At 37.3% G+C, this 16,691-nt stretch overlaps 1 protein-coding gene across 1 annotated transcript in view; it reads left to right on the forward strand.

The window, feature by feature from the left end:
- Positions 1-10,536, forward strand: part of DTHD1 (death domain containing 1) — a 70,383-nt gene extending 59,847 nt beyond the window's left edge. The window contains 2 exon segments of the mRNA XM_033856403.1: positions 8,504-8,574; positions 10,166-10,536. Coding sequence (XP_033712294.1) covers positions 8,504-8,574; positions 10,166-10,536 — 442 coding nt within the window.
- Positions 10,537-16,691: the final 6,155 nt, after the last annotated feature.

The raw sequence follows: 16,691 nt of genomic DNA on the forward strand, positions 1-16,691 counted from the left end.
CTGTGTGAGACCAAAGAAGGAAAGATGTATTTTGTTGAAAATTTATATTTTGTGTGACACACTATCTGATATAATCTGTCTGGCCAGTTTGTTTGGATAGCCTAACTCAGCTTTTTTGACAAGGAAACTAGAATAGGAGATGAGATCTTGGTATTCTGTACAAGTTGATGTTATACTCTGATACATTTCAGGGGATTCTGGGCATAAAATGAAAGAGATATTTGCAAAGGCCCTTGAGGGGCTGGAGAAGGAAAGTGAGAACTATCTGCAATGGACACTAACCTGGACTGGGAACAGGTATCTTCAGGGTTCCATAAATTGTCCAGCTATAAATTCATTTGAGTAGCAGACCTGACAGTTATTTGAGATCAAAACTTTACGATGAGAAAAAAAATTATGATGTTAATAAAATTATTTATTTGATTGAAAATAAAAGGATATAAAAATTACTGAAAGTCTAATTGGGGAGGGAAAACAAACATATGCGAATAAGGATATATGAATGGCATTGATGACAACACAAGACAACATTGAGTTAAGAGATAAATTGAGTGGCAGTGCATAAATTCACAAATAAGAAACCAGGGACTAGTGTAGTTGATAAAAGAGGTGGAATTTGACCAATGGCTTTGTAAATATGGTAGGATTTGAAGGAGGAGATCATTCAAGTCAAGAGAAGGTATCATATAAACAGTTTTTACTATCCTATGTGTATATGTCAATACCATGTAAAGCATGGTGAAGAATTAATATAGGAACAAGATACCTTATTGGCCCTCAAAGAGATGGCGGTCTAACAAGTACAGCCAAGACTGATCATGGCTGGTTCTTGGAGTGGTATAAAGATACAATGAAAGGAAACTTTAAGATGTGCCATGGAAAACAATGTTGGGTAAAATAAAGGTTGTGCCCAAGTCTAATTTATTGGGTTGCACACAAAAGATCAAGGTGGTACATGTATGATCTGAACTAAAAAACGGTTTGCTTAGTTTTAAGAATTCAATAACAGGGTTGTACTTAAGAAGGATGGAAAGAATAGTCAGTAATTGAAGGAGTCTTAAAAAACAGTGACCTGTAAACTTCAAGACACATACCCCTTCCAGGTGTGAGTGGCTGTCTTTGGTTCCAATCTTTTAAAAACACTTCTAAGTCAATGAGATCTCTGTTGTGCTTTGCAGCATAAATAAGACATATCTGTACATATCCGAGTTATTTATACTTTTATACTGATGCCCTTGAAAGACTTATAGTGAAAGAAAAACTGCCACATAAGCCCCACTACACCCTTTTACAAGGTATATGTATATTACTGAGAACTTGAGAGCCAGGTTTAAATTTGCCAGACAATCTTCCTGAGCAGTAACACGTTGACAGTGACATTTTAGAAACTGCATTAAGCAAAATAAAATATACAATATTAACATAAAATCAGGTTACCTGAGAGGAATAATAAAAATTCCTTTAGCAAATAGTAGATCCTGAGAAGATGCAACAGAATAGCACTTTTTGATTGGAAGAAGGGAAGAGAGGAAAGTCCTGCCAATGAAGGCATCCAAGGAAACACATGTAGATACAGAATCTGTGGGAGGGGACACTCCAGGACAAACAGAGGCTTCCCTGTTTGGCTTGGAGCTGACCCTGAGTACCAGTGAAATTTAAAAGGTGGTATGCAAGGCAAAAATAGTGCACAGAAAAAAACCATGGGGGAAAAGAAAAAAGAAAAGGGAAGGGAAGGAATAGGAAGGGGGCACTGAAAATCCCTGAATAACGAGGCTATATGGGAGACCAGCACAGTGCCTGGAAGTGTAAAAGAGCCCAAGATTTCCTGTGCATCCACAATCCACTGCTTCTGTGGTTGGGCACCAGATAAAGAATGTGGCTTGTATTTTCACGTATGTGAAAAAATACATAAACACTAGAATCACTCTCAGTGCATCAAGGTGCTATGAGACATCTGCGAAGAAAGAATGACTGAGGGGGTAAATTGTTTACACAAAGAAAAGAAAAAATCCAAAGTGCACCTCTTGTCCTAGACTCAGTTCAGGTCATATGCCTGTTGATGGGAATGATAGAATCTGCTGCACTATTTAAATTGGCATTTCTCAATTTTTTGAGAGGATTAAGTACATAGTTCATATCTCAAAAATTCTATTCACTTATTTTACAGTGTTACAGTATCAATATACTTAAATTTACATTGTTCTTATGTTGATTCTTAACCTCCTCCCATTAAAACTTCTTAATGTAAGTTTTTTAAAAATTATATAAATTTCAGGTGTACAGCATTATAATTCAACATGTGTATACACTACACAGTGATCACCACTACAAGTCTTGTTACCATCCATCACCATACAGTTTACCCTGTTCACCCATTTCACTAACCCTCCAACCCCCTTCTTCTATGGAAACCACAATTCTGATATCTGTATCTATGAGTTTGTTTTGGGTTTATTTTATTTGTTCCTTTGTTTTGTTTTTTGAGATTAGACATATGAATGAAATCATGTGGTATTTGTCTTTCTCTGCCTGAATTATTTCACTTAGCGTAATACCTTCAAGGTCCATCCATGTTGTCACAAATGGCAGGATTTCATTCTTTTTTATGGCTGAGTAATATTTCATTGTGTATATATATACCACACCTGCTTTATCCATTCATCCATCAATAGACACTTATGCTGTTTCTATGCTGCAATGAACATAGGGGTGCATCCATCTTTTCAATTTAGTGTTTTTGTGTTCTTTGGATAAATATCAAGAAGTGGAAATATGGTAATTCTATTCTTAATTTTCTGAGGAACCTCCATACTGTTTTCCATAATGGCTGCACCAATTTACAGTGCCATAACAATTAGAGTTCTCTTTTCTCTGTATCCTCTCTAACATTTGTTATTTCTTCTCTTTTCAATAATAGCCATTCTGATGGGTGTGAGGTAATATCTCATTGTCATTTTGATTTGCATTTCCCTAAAAATGTTGAACATCTTTTCATGTGCCTGTTAGCCATCTCTGTCTTTGTAAAACTGTCTGTTCAGATTCTCTGCCCATTTTTTAAATCATTTGTTTGCTTGTTATTGAGTTGTATGAGTTTTTTAAATGTATGTTAGATATTAACACCTTATTAGATATATGATTTGCAAATATCTTCTCCAATTCAGTAGGTTGCCTTTTCATTTTGATGATGCTTTCCTTCACGTTGCAGAAGTTTTTTAGTTTATATAGTCCCATTTGTTTATTTTTTCTTTTGTTTCCTTTGTTTTTGGGTCAGAGCCACAAAAACATAAATAAGAATGATGTCAGGGAGGTTACTGCCTATGTTTTTCTCTAGGATTATTATGGTTTCAGGTCTTACATTCAAGTCTTTAATCTATTTTTAGCTCAATTTTGTGTATGATGTAAGATAGTGGTCTAGTTTCTTTCTTTCTTGTTTTTTTTGCATGTGGCTGTCCAGTTTTATCAACACCATTTATTGAATACACTATCCTTTCACCATTGTATGTTCTTTGCTCCTTTGTCATAAATTAATTGTCCATATTTATGTGGGTTTATTTCTAGGCTCTCAATTCTGTTTCATTTATCTGTGTGTCTGTTTTTATGGCCATACTATACTCTTTTGATTAGCTTTGTAGTATAGTTTGAAATCAGGGAGCATGACACCTCCAGCTTTGCTCTTTTTTTTTCAAGATTGTTTTGGCTATTTGAAATCTTTTGAGGTTCCATACAGTTTTTGGTATTATTTGTTCCACTTCTGTAAAATGTGCCATTGGAATTTTGATAGAGATTGCACTGAATCTGTATATTGCTTTGAATTGTATGGACATTTTAATAATATTAATTGTTCCAATCCATGGACATGGAATATCTTTCCCTTTGTTTGTGTCTTCAATTTCTTTCATCAGTGTTTAATAGTTTTCAATATATAGGTCTTTCACCTTGGTTAAATTTATCCCTAGATATTTTATTCTTTTTGATGCAATTGTAAAGAGGATTTTTCTTTCTAATTTCTCTTTCTGATAGTTTGTTATTAATGTACAGAAATGCCACACATTTCTGTCTATTGATTTAGTATTCTGCAACTTTTCTGAATTCATTTATTAGTTCTCACGGTTTTTTGGTGGAATCTTTTGGGTTTTCTATATACAGCATCATATCATCTTCAAATATGATAGTTTTAGTTCTTCCTTTTTTGGTTTGGATGTCTTTTATTTCTTTTTCTTGCCTAATTGCTATGGTTAGGACTACAATAATATGTTGAATAACAGTGGTGATCATGAGCATTCTTGTATTATTCCTGTTCTTCAAGGAAAAGCTTTCAACTTTTCACCAGTGAGTATGATGTTAGCTGTGGGTTTGTCATATATGGCTTTTATTATGTTGAGGTATGTTACCTCTATACCTACTTTGTTAAGAGTTTTTTTTATCATGAATTGATGCTGAATTTTGTCAAATGCTTTTTCCACATCTATTGAAATGATCAAATGATTTCTATCCTTCATTTGTTAATGTGATTCTTCACATTAATTAATTTGTGGCTATCAATTCATTGAATCATCCTTGCATTCCTGGAATAAATCCCACTTGGTTGTGGTATATGATTATTTTAGTAAATTGTTGGATTCAGTTTGATAATATTTTGTTGAGGATTTTTGCGTCTACATTCATCAAGGGATTTGGTCTGGATTTTGTGTGTGTGTGTGTGTGTGTGTGTGTGTGTGAGTGTGGTGTCCTTGACTGGTTTTGATATCAGAGTAATGCTGGCTTTGTAAAACAAGTTTGGGAGTGTTCCCAACTCTTCAATTTTTTGATAGAGCTTGAGAAGGATAGGTATTAAATCTTCTTGAATATTTGGTAGAATTCATCTGTGCGGCCATCTGGTCCTGGACTTTTGTTCATTGGGAACTTTTTGATTACTGCTTCAATCTCCTTGCTTGTAATTTGTCTATTGAGATTTATTTCTTCATAATTCATCCCTGAGAGATTGTATGTTTCTAGGAATTTATCCATTTCTTCCAGATTGCCCATTTTTGGTCATATATTTGTTTAGAATAGTCTCTTGTGATCTGTTTTATTACTGTGGTATCAGTTGTAACTTATCTTTCATTACTGAATTCACTTATTTGAGTGCTCTCTCTTTTTTTCTTGGTTAGTCTAGTTAAAGATGTGTTGATTTTGTTTATCTTTCAAAAAAAACAGCTCTTAGTTTCATTGTTTCTATTTTTTGTCTCTATTTCATTTTTTTCTGCATTGATGTTTATTATTTCCTTCCTTCTACTAATTTCCTTCCTTCTACTTGTTTATTCTTCTTTTACTAGTTCCTTTAGGTATAAAGTTAAATTGTTTATTTGGGATTTTTCTTGTTCTGTTTATTTGGGATTTTTCTTGTTCTGGAAGTAGGACTGCATTTCTAAGAATTTCCCTCTTAGAACCACTTTTGCTGGTGGTTTTCCATAGATTTTAGTATGTCTTATTTCTTCTTTGATTTCCTAATAATCCATTGTTTGTTTGGTAGCATGTTGTTTAATCTTTACATTTTTGTGGGTTTTCCAGTTTCTTTCTTGTAGTTGATTTCCAGTTTTATGCCATTGTGGTCAGAGAAGATGCTTTGATAATATTTCAGTCTTCTTGAATTTATCAAGACTTGTTTTGTGGCCTAGCATATGATCCATCCTGGAGATTGTTCCACGTGCACTTGAAAAGAATGTGTATGCCGCTGCTCTTGGATAGAATGTTCTGTGTATATCTAGTAAGTTCATCTGGTCTAATGTGTCATTTAAGTCCAATATTTCCTTATTGGTTTTCTATCTGGATGATTTATCCATTGTTGTAAGTGAGGTGTTAAAATCCCCTAGTATTGTTGTATTGCTTAAATTTCTCACTTTAAGTTCATTATTATTTGTTTTATATATTTTGGTGCTTCTCTGTAGGGTACATATATATTTATAAATGTTATATCTTCTTACTGGATTGATCCTGTTATCATTATGTAATGCCCTTCTTTGTCTTTTATTACAGTCTTTGTTTTAAAGTCTATTTTGTCTGATACGGCTATAGCTACTCCACTTTCTTTTCATTTCAATTTGCATGGAATATCTTTTTCTGCTCCTTCCTTTTCTGTCTGTGTGTCCTTTCTTCTGAAATGAGTCTTTCATAGGCAATGTATAGATGGGTCTTTTTTTTTAATCCATTCTGCCACTCTATATCTTTTGATTGGAACATTAGGTCTATTTGTATTTAAAGTAATTATTGATAGGTATGTACTTATTGCCATTTTGTTAATTGTTTTCTGGCTATTTTTATAGTTTTTTTTTTTGTTGTTGTTCTTATTTTTCTCTCTTCCCTTGTGTTTTGGTAGTTTTCTTTAGTGTTTTGTTTAGATTTCTTTCTCATTTTCTTTTGTGTATTCACTATTATTTTTTTTCCTGTGGTTATTGTGAGGCTCACATAGAACATCCAATGTAAATAGTACCCTGTTTTAAGTTGGTACCTACTTAAATCTGAACACATTCCAAATCTTTATCTTTTACTTCCCACCCCCATTTTCTATTTTTGATGACACATTTTACATCTTTTTATTTTATGTACTCCTTAACTAATTATTGTAATTTTAATTTTCTACCTTTGTCATTTACCCTTCATACTTGCTTTACAAGTGATTGATCCACTACCCCTATTATATATTTACATTTTCCAATGAGATTTTTACTTTTGTATGTTTTCTTACTATTAATTAGTGCCATTTCTTTTCAGCTTAAGGAAGTCCCTTTAATATTTGTTGCAGGGCTGGTTTACTGGTGATGGACTTTAGCTTTTGCTTATCTGGAAACTATTGATGTTTCCTTCAACTTTGAATGCTAAGCTTGCTGGATAGAGAATTATTGGTTGGAAAAAAATTTTTTTTCAGCACTTTGAATATATCATGCCTTTCCCTTCAGACCTGTAAAATTTCTGCTGAAAAGTCTGCTGATAGACTTATGGGGGGTTATTTTGCATGTAACAAGTTGTTTTTCTCTTGCTACTTTTAGGATTCTCTCTTTATCCTTAACTTTTACCATTTTAATTGTAATGTGTTTTGGTGTATGTCTCTTTGGGTTCATCTTATTTGTAAATCTCTGAGCTTCTTGGACCTTGATGTCTCTTTTCTTACTCAGATTAGGGACGTTTTCAGCCACTGTTTCTTTAAAGAATTCTTCTGGCTCTTTCTCTCTTCCTTCTCTTTCTGGGACCCTGATAATGTGAAAGTTATTCCATTTAATGTTTTCCTAAAGGTATATTTACTTTTTAAAATTCCTTTTCTTTCTTTTTTTTTTTTTTTCTTTTTTTTCATTTTGCTGCTCAGTCTTGGTTTTCTATTGCTTTGTGTTCCAGGTCAGTGATTTGTTCTTCTACCTTATCCAGTCTGCTGTTGAATCCCTCAAGTGTATTTTTAAGTTCAATTATAACTTATGTTTAGTATTTTATTATATTTTCTGTCTCTGTTGAAGTTCTCACTGTGTTCATCCATTCTTCTTCCAAGTTTGGTGAGCATCTTTATGGCAATTATGCAGAACCCTTTATTAAGGCAGTTGGTGAATTCACTGAGGGGAGGGGACAGAAATAGAAAGGGCCTGAGATAGGAAGCAGTAATTCAGCACAATCAGGAGGAAGACAGTCAGCAAAGGGAAAAGAGAGGGAAGAGGAAGAGCAGGGCAGGCCATGGAACCCAAGGGAAGGAGTAAAATGCTCTGTGGAAGTCGGAGAAGATGTAGACTGACAATCAGTTGCTGTAAGTAGTATTTAGGAGGGCTCTAGAAAGATTGGAAAATAAGGCTTTAATAGAGTTTTAAAAGAGGATATCAATATCTTGTGATGAACCATAATGGAAAAGAATATGAAAAAGAATATATATATATATATATATATCTTAATCACTTTGCAGTACAGTAGAAATGAACACAACATTGTAAATCAACTATACTTCAACAAAATAATTTTTTTAAAAAGAGGCTATATAACCTCTAAAGCAAGGGCTTAAGGAGTGAGTTGATAGTGATGGACTTAAGGCATCAGATTTACAATAGGCATGAAAAGATTTTATGGTAAAAGGACGGGGAGAGATAGCCTGAGAGCTTGAAACAGCAGCAGAAGCAAGGAAAGGGGAGGCTTGAGAGTGCCTGTGGGAAGAATGGAAAGAACCTGATGAGGAGGTTAAGGAACAGGTGTGAAGGGAAATTATTAGATGAAAAACACTGTGGGGATGGCACCCAGAAAACATGGAGGAGTGAGATTCTGTAAGAAAGTGATTTTGAAATGAAAATGAGGTTATGAGAACTCTGGTCAAATGGCTTTGGGGAAAGTTAGGAGAGACTGACACTGGCCTAGTGAAACAGACTAAGAGTGAGATTGGGGCTTAAGGATGGTAGGAAAGTATTATGTCATTGCTCTGGAAAATTTTAAATTGAATTCAAGAAACAGAGTTTTTAATGGATTTGTAAGCTGCTAAAGGCTTAAATTGTGTACAAAGCTTAGAGCTTGTTGATCACATTCAGTATCATTTCATAACCCTGGGCATCCCTGTAGTTGACTGCAATGTGAGTAAGACAGAATTGGAGATTGACAAATTGAGAACATTGAAAGCTAAAGAGGACAACAGATTTTAAGGTGGATGCAAGACCATTATTGACCTACACAGCTGATCATTAGGGCAGTATGGGTACGGAGGCAGAGATGATGGAATGACTGCGGGCGTCAAAGGACTTGCTGTATTAGTGATGGGGCAAGAAACATATTAAGCAGGAACAAAGGAACAGAAGCTGTGGAAGTTTAGGGGGTAGTGGTGAGCAGTAATATTGAGCAGCTGAAGCCATGGAAGTGGAATAGTTCTAGCTAATGATGAAACATAAGGATTGGCCATGTAAGTCAGTTTTTAATATGGAGACACCACACAGGTCAGTGATGTTGACAAGATTAAGAAATCATGTGTTCAGAGGTATGACTGACTATCAACAGGGTTGCTGTTGCTGCTGCCTGCCAATGGCAGGAGACAGTTGATGTGGATGGAGAGAGGAAAGCCTACCCTTGTAGCATGGACAATAAAATGAATATACTGCAAGGGGGAAGCAGAATGTTGGTTTGAAAGTGGCAATGGAGGGGAAGGATGTGTTGGCTCCATTTCCTGAGTAGCTTTCACAGAAAAGTGGCATGATTTATAGTGTAAAAGCAGATGCAATTTATGTGAGTAGGTAGATGGAAAGAACAGAGTAAAAGGTGGCAGACATAGAATTCTTTTCTGACACCAAACCAGGGAAACTGGAGCAGAGTTTTGCATGAGTGGGAGAAAATCACTGATGCAAGTTAGGGCTGATGTGCGCAAGGAGAGAGAAGGGCTTGAGGGGTTTCCTGAGAGTGATGGATTTGAGCTACACAATAAAATAAATAACAACCAAACAACAGAAAATTGGAATCTTGAGTTTAGGTGGTAGCCAGGAGTCACAGGGTAAGGGAAGGGGTATGCTGAACTTACAGGATATATTCAGAGATGTGTGTAGTTCTAAATAGTCCAGAAGCCAGGGGGAATGTTGGTGAAATGGACCTTCTACAGAATTGCTCTTTGGATATTGAATTTTGGTGAGATTGTGTGTGTGTGTGTGTGTGTGTCTGTGTGTGTGTGTGTGTGTGTGTGTGTAGTTGGGGGGTTGGGGCATGAGGATTGCCTAGCTGCTGCTATAATTTATGCATCAGGTTAGTACAAATTAAGGGAAGTAGTTTTTGAATCTAAAAATGTCTTCTAATATAGTGCTACTCAAAGTGTGGTTGAGGACCTCAGCGTCAGCATCATCTGGGAACTTGTTAAAAATGCCAAGATTTGCCCCTATCCTAGTTTTACTTAATTACACTATCTGGGGTGGGGGCCTAAACACCATTTTAATGAGCCCTACTGGATCTCAGGGAAGTTAAAATTTGAGAAGCATTTCTAACCCTTTGCAATAGGTGGTTCCCTCAGAGGAAGACCCCAGAAAGGGCAGGGATTCAAAGACTCTCAACTCTTCATCTGGCTGGTCCCAAATCTTTCTGCTTCTCAGAGGCCAAACCAGAGATTAAGTTTCCTGTGAACAGTTGGAGGGTTAGATGAGCACACCCTCCATGAAAGGGTCCTAACACTGAGTGTCCCACGTGTGCCTGGCAGAAGCCCTGTGGGACAACTTGCTCTACTGGCTGGCAGACGAGCTCTCAGAAGAAAACGCCCTGTGTCTCTTCTCATCCCTCCCCCTTCGCCACAGCACCATTCAGCTCATCAAACTGAAGAACCCTGATGATCTCACAGACCAGACCCACGACCTTCTTTGCTTTTGGAAAAGATCACTCCCAAATTCCACAGACAAACTTCGTCTTCTGGCTCGCCATCTCCACAAGATCAGCAGGAGTGACCTTGCAGAAGAGCTCAAATTCAAGTGGGAAAATAAAGTGTTCACTGAACCCCAGCAGTGGTCTGATGTGGTGGAGTTCAGCCCCGTTGCTCTTTCTTTTGCCCTAGGAAAAGTGTCACAGTCGGTTTGAAGACCGTTTCTGTCAACATTTTACTAGCAGTTTCCAAGTAATGTTGTTTGAAGTGAATCTCTTTGATAGATGTGTTATTGAGACAAGTGAAGAAGCACTAATCAGACAATAAAAAGCATCTGTGGGCCTGAATTCTCACTCATGGTTCAGTGATACATGTTCTGCAGCCAAACTTAATAGCATTTGTAATAGAGTTTGCCCTGTGTGTATTTTAATAGCTGGGGTTGCTTTTTAAGTGTAAAGGAAAGGTATGGTATACAGAATCCCTTTTTTTTTTTTATTGTTATCTACATAAAAGTAAACTAGTTACCCAGGACTCCAAGCAACTGATTCACATTATGTGTATACCATGGAGCCCACAGATAACAGTACAAAATAAATTGGGCTGCAGACGCCTGATGTTGATGATAGCATATCACTTTAAGAAAACATCTAAGGTTGAAATAAATTAAAAATAGAAGAACACTTCAGCCATTTACTCCCACAAACTATTAATAAGATTTAGCCTAGAATCGGGAAAACCTCGTATGTTATTATTAGTAAAATGGGGCAGCGCAGAGATCATGGAGCGTAAGTGAAAGAACTCAGGGCCTTTTGCACTGACTTAGGAAAGCAACCTGCTACTAAATCAGTTTGACAGAAACCTTACTACATAAGCCCTATAGGAGCACTATTTTTTTTAAAAAAACACCTGTAAAAAAAAAAAACTAAAAGAAAAAGACAATAATTACCTAAGCCCCTCCATCATCGATAATTCCTGTTAATGTTTATGTTTTGAGGCTTTGGAAACCCTAAAGCACTTTAGCTTCCTGTAACAGCATGACATGAGTGGGCCTTACATTAGTTACATGAAAAATTAAACATGTACATGGTTCTCAGATTTAAAGGCAGGATTTCCTTCTATTAAATTAACCAGAGACTTAGAGATCTATTTCGTTATATGTTAAAAAAGAGAATTCCAATTTTCAAACACGTTCCTATCAAGAAACCTTTCAGCAGTCAAGATTTTTATCATTTTTACATGTTTCCAGAAAGGTACAATATTTGTCACATATTCTTGGAATGAAGCAAACAGACTGAAATGTTCATTGTCTTTCTGACTACGAAGTAAAAAAGAAGTCACGAAAATAAAATTTGCCTCTTATTCCGCCACTAGAGACTACTATTATGAAAATATTTTCTTCCAGTTTTTCTTTTTTCCTGGAAGGAAAGGTTTCTACTTCTGTGTATGCAGATGTATATAAACACACCTATGTGCACACACACACACTTACACACAAATACATGCAAATCTCTTCAGATGTACCACCTCACTCACTCACACATCTCCTCACACCCCCTCTCTGTGTCCTCATACCCCCCAAGCACGCTCACTCATATAGACACACGCATAGCCTCCCACACACCTGTTACGGACACTCCTGCCCCTTTCAGGGACAGACTCTCATCCACCTGTACCTTCTCACCTGCATTCATACACTCTCACATACACACACCACACTCCTGCCGCCTCACACAGACACACTTCTTCATATACGTCTCCCCCGCACAGACACCCTTACACAACATACAGTCTCAGATTCACGTGTACACCCTCACATATGCCTTCACCCATGCATACACACCACCCTCCTGCAGCACATGCACACATATACTCGTCAACATGCATACCCCCCGACACACACACACACACACACACACACACATGCTCTCTCACGTTCCCTGTACACCTTCACATACAAACACATCCTCATGCACCTGCACTCTCTCTCTCTCTCACACACACACACATAAACTCATTTACATCCATACCCTCACGGGCACATATCCCTTCACACACACATGCTGGCACACATTTTTCCCCAGAATTTTAAAAAATGTATGTATTATGGCAGCAGTAAAATAATATAAAGGTATATAAAGAAAAAAAATTGATCATCTCTGCAGCACCTCCTCTCCCTTGGGTAACCAAAGGAATTATCAGTCCCATATGTGGCATGTGTGCCACATCCATGCCCTACCCTTGTGCATCCTGCTCTCTGTCTGGTGGGCTGAACTGTAGGGACCACATTGGCAATGCTCTGGCTTCTGGGTGGCCTTGGTTAATGGGAAGCCCCAGCAGGAGGCTGGGAGGAGGGAGAAGAGTGAGTTAGATGATCCCCTTTCTTCCTCCCTTGAATTCACTGAAGCCGGGATGCATCCCTCACCCAAAGGCCACTGCCCCTCTCCTGTATGGGCAGCTCTCTCCTGGGATTGGGAACCACTCCTGTTCACGTCCCATCCGGTCTGGGGTAGTGACAGCCGTATGGCTGCACTGTTCCCTGTGGTCCTCCATACCCTGCCCCCCCTTTTAAGACAAAGCCTCCTCTAATTATCCTAATTTGAGTGTATCATGTGTTTCCTATTGAGACCCTGACTGGTACTTCTAATAGCAACTTACATATTTTTTTTTTCCAGAATGGGGGTCATATATTATATATACAGTTTTAAATTTAAATTTTAAATTAAATTTTAAATTTTATTAAATTATGGGCATTTTCCAATGTCTTTAAATGTTTTAATAGCTGTATAATATCTCACTTCATAGCCATAGCATAATTAATTTTAGTATTACCTACTTTTGAAAATTTAAGAAGTGAAATAACGCAGTATATATTCTTTTATGTCTGGCTTTCGAATTCAAATTTATGTTGTTGAAATCCATCCATGTTGTTTATGTGGCAATAGTTTGCTCCTTCTCATTAATAAATAATATTCCATTATATGTAGATACTATATATTGTACATCCATTTCACTGTAAATAGGTATTTCAGCAGACTCCAGTTTGGAGTTATCACACACGGGGTTTATATGAACTTTCTGTAGACACATTTTAGTGAACATATATATTAATTTCTTCCAAACATATACTTAAAGAGTACTACAATTGGTTACCATAGTTCATTTAGCCTTTCCCCTCTTGTTGTATATTCAGATGACTTCCTTCTTCTCATAAGAATAACGATGCAATGATCATCTTTCTACATATGTATATAAATTATTATTTCATTAGGATACATTTTTAGAAATGGGACTACTTACTAGGAACATTTTTAAGGCTCCTGATACACATTGCCAAATTGCCATTTTATATTCTAATCATCAGGTTATGCAGATTCTTAGGAAAACAGTATATTTAAGTACATTTATTACATAAATTAATCAACTTGAGGCACGTAACATGAAATTCTACATCCTAGGTAAGCCTGGATTGTCTTCAATTGCTCTATTGGAAAAAAAGATATTGGTTTAAATCTTTTACAGTATTTCTTCTACTAATGAATAGAGCATATTCTAGTGGCATTGTCATCTTTAAAAAGAATCAAAAGGAGGAGTAATATAGCATATGGACAGATTCCGGGATGTCAGAGAACTTAGAAAATATAGCTAATTTCCAAAAAAAGGAATGTTAAATTCATTTATTCAACAGATATTTACTGAACACAAACCCTGGGTCAAGCAATCGGCAATCTGTTCAATGCCAGAAGTACAAAAATGAGTAAGAGACAGTCCCCTGGGTTACGCTTTCTGCGTAAAGGGAGATCGAATGAATGAGATCATCATATTGTTCATTGCCTGTAATGAACCAAGCTCTTTCGGCTTAGCCCTTTACAAGTATTCACTTATTTAATTCTCCCAGTGTCCTATGAGGCAGGTACACAACCCAGTTTTACAAGACAGGAAACTGGAGATTAGAAAGATTGAGTGCGTTGTTTAAGGTCACAAGTGAGCGACACAGGATTCAAAGTTAGGTTGTTGGCTTGGCTCCCACCATATCATGTTGCCTAAACTTTATTCCTACTTCTCATTTTGCAAAACAGTATTTCTAATTCATATCAGCAGTACAAATAGATATTAGTTTTGAGGATGGGGATGGGGGAAGGGTCAGGAGGTGGGAAGGGGTTGTGATCATTGATAGTTGTCCCAACTCAATTAGTTAAATGCTCTCTTAGACTTGCTTAAGAGACTGACTGATTAGGATCATATTGCATATTGACCTAACACAAACTGGTGATGTACAAATATTGTGCTATTTGCAGTAGATATCAGTAATCACCAATAAGTAGAGCCACATTACCACAACTTGGCTATTCAGGCACATCAAGAGCGCTTCAAAATAGCGGCTGCAAAACAGGACCATTTAGCAATAAAGCCTTAGGCATCATTACGGACATGCCTGTTTTATACCATAAAGGGGTAAGAATGTTTCTACCATTTAGAGCTGATCTACATATCTCTATTAATATCAATTTCACTAATGAAAACCCATTACAACCATCATTTTGCTAATCATTAAGTACCATATTTTATAAATTAAAATACTTCTAACATTTATTATTCTAAGGAACAAAACCTGTGATATTACATCATAGTTATCTTGATCAGATGCTTGCCGTATCTGGGGTATAAATTCATGACTAGAACAATTGATTATTCCTAAAAAATGTAACCTAAATGAATGCATACACAATATCACATTGTATATTCTGAAGTATTTTAGAGTAAAATAGAAATACCTTAATAAGCAAGTGAGGTAGACTTTGAGGGCATCATGATGCAAATTTTGAAAGAGCTAAATTTTGCAAGGAAAGTTCTATTTTCCTAACCCAGTGTTTATCAGTGGGGGTGTTACTGGCATTTTGAATGGAATTTTTTTTTTTTTTTTTTTTTTTTTTGGCGGTACGCAGGCCTCTCACTGTTGTGGCCTCACCCATTGTGGAGCACAGGCTCCTGACGCGCAGGCTCAGCGGCCATGGCTCACGGGCCCAGCCGCTCCGCGGCATGTGGGATCTTCCCGGATCGGGGTGCGAACCCGCGTCCCCCGCATCGGCAGGCGAACTCTCAACCACTGCGCCACCAGGGAAGCCCCATGAATGGAATAGTTTTTAAGTGACCTGAACTGGCTCATGCATCGTAAGCCATTCAGCACCCTGAGCTCTGCCCACCAAATACACAGAGCTCTGCCTGACCCTAGTAACTATGAGAAACAAAATTTCTTCCACATACATCCAGGCATGAGGGAGGGGGGTCGGGAGAGTACAAGTACTGTCACTGGACTTAAAAATAGGGTGTCATGAACCTTGAAGGAGGGTGCTGAGAACCACTGTCTTAATCAACTTTTGGCTTGAAGCAGGGCATAAAAGAAAGGGGGAAGAATAAGTTAAAGGAAATTTAGAAATTTATGAGCAAAAGAGGGTCCTAGCTTAAACTCTCACTGCTATCAGTGTTTGCAAGAAATGTCAACTGCTGTCTGATGACATGCCCAGAAATATCCCCAATGAGGGTTCCCCCTGGGGTATAGCCCAGAGCTGTGCTTTAGAATGAGAAGTTCATCTAAGGTACATAGTCAGGCTCCCTGAATTTAGAAGAATTTGTAAGAGTAGTAGGTCAGAAGAAAAGGGAAATGTTGAGTGAGGTCGAAAAAGCGGCTGACGCAGGTCTCGGGTTTCCCCTGTATCTTGGCTAAGCCGGCTTCTGGGCCCTAACCTCATCAGAATGCCCCTGTGCTACGTCAAGGTGTTTTGACAGACGTCACATCCTTTATCCTCAACTCGCCCCTTCTCCCTGGTGTCCTCCACTGGCACTTTCAATTTTTATCACTCTGCACTTATTATCTAACATACTAAATAGCATATTTCAATTACAGTTATTTATTTTTGTAAATCACCACCTTAGTGTATGTCATGCAAGGGTCAAGGAGCTTGTCCCTTTTGTTCATTGATGTAATCCTATTACTTAGAACTCTGTCTGGCACTCATTGAATGTTTCTCTGTTTTGTTATTCTCATTTTACAGATGAGAAAATTGCAGCTCAGAGTTACAGTGATACCCAGTCAGTGGTAGAGCCTGGATCAGAGCCCAGATGATTCTGTTTACAAAGTCCTTTTTCCTCTGCTTCCAACACTCTGCCCCTGGCTCCCTCGCCCCTCTCCCATCCATAGCCCTCTCTCTTCCATAACCTCGGGTAACGTTTTTCCAGTTTTTTGAATAACCAAGACTCGGTTAATTGTCCTTGGCACCCTATTCTTAAGTCTAGTTATAGCACTTCTATTACCCTGTTGTAGTTGCCTATTTTTCTGTGTTTTTCTCCAACCAGTCTGTAAGATGGCAGAGAC

Source organism: Tursiops truncatus, chromosome 5 (assembly GCF_011762595.2).
Source record: "Tursiops truncatus isolate mTurTru1 chromosome 5, mTurTru1.mat.Y, whole genome shotgun sequence".
NCBI lineage: Eukaryota > Metazoa > Chordata > Mammalia > Artiodactyla > Delphinidae > Tursiops > Tursiops truncatus.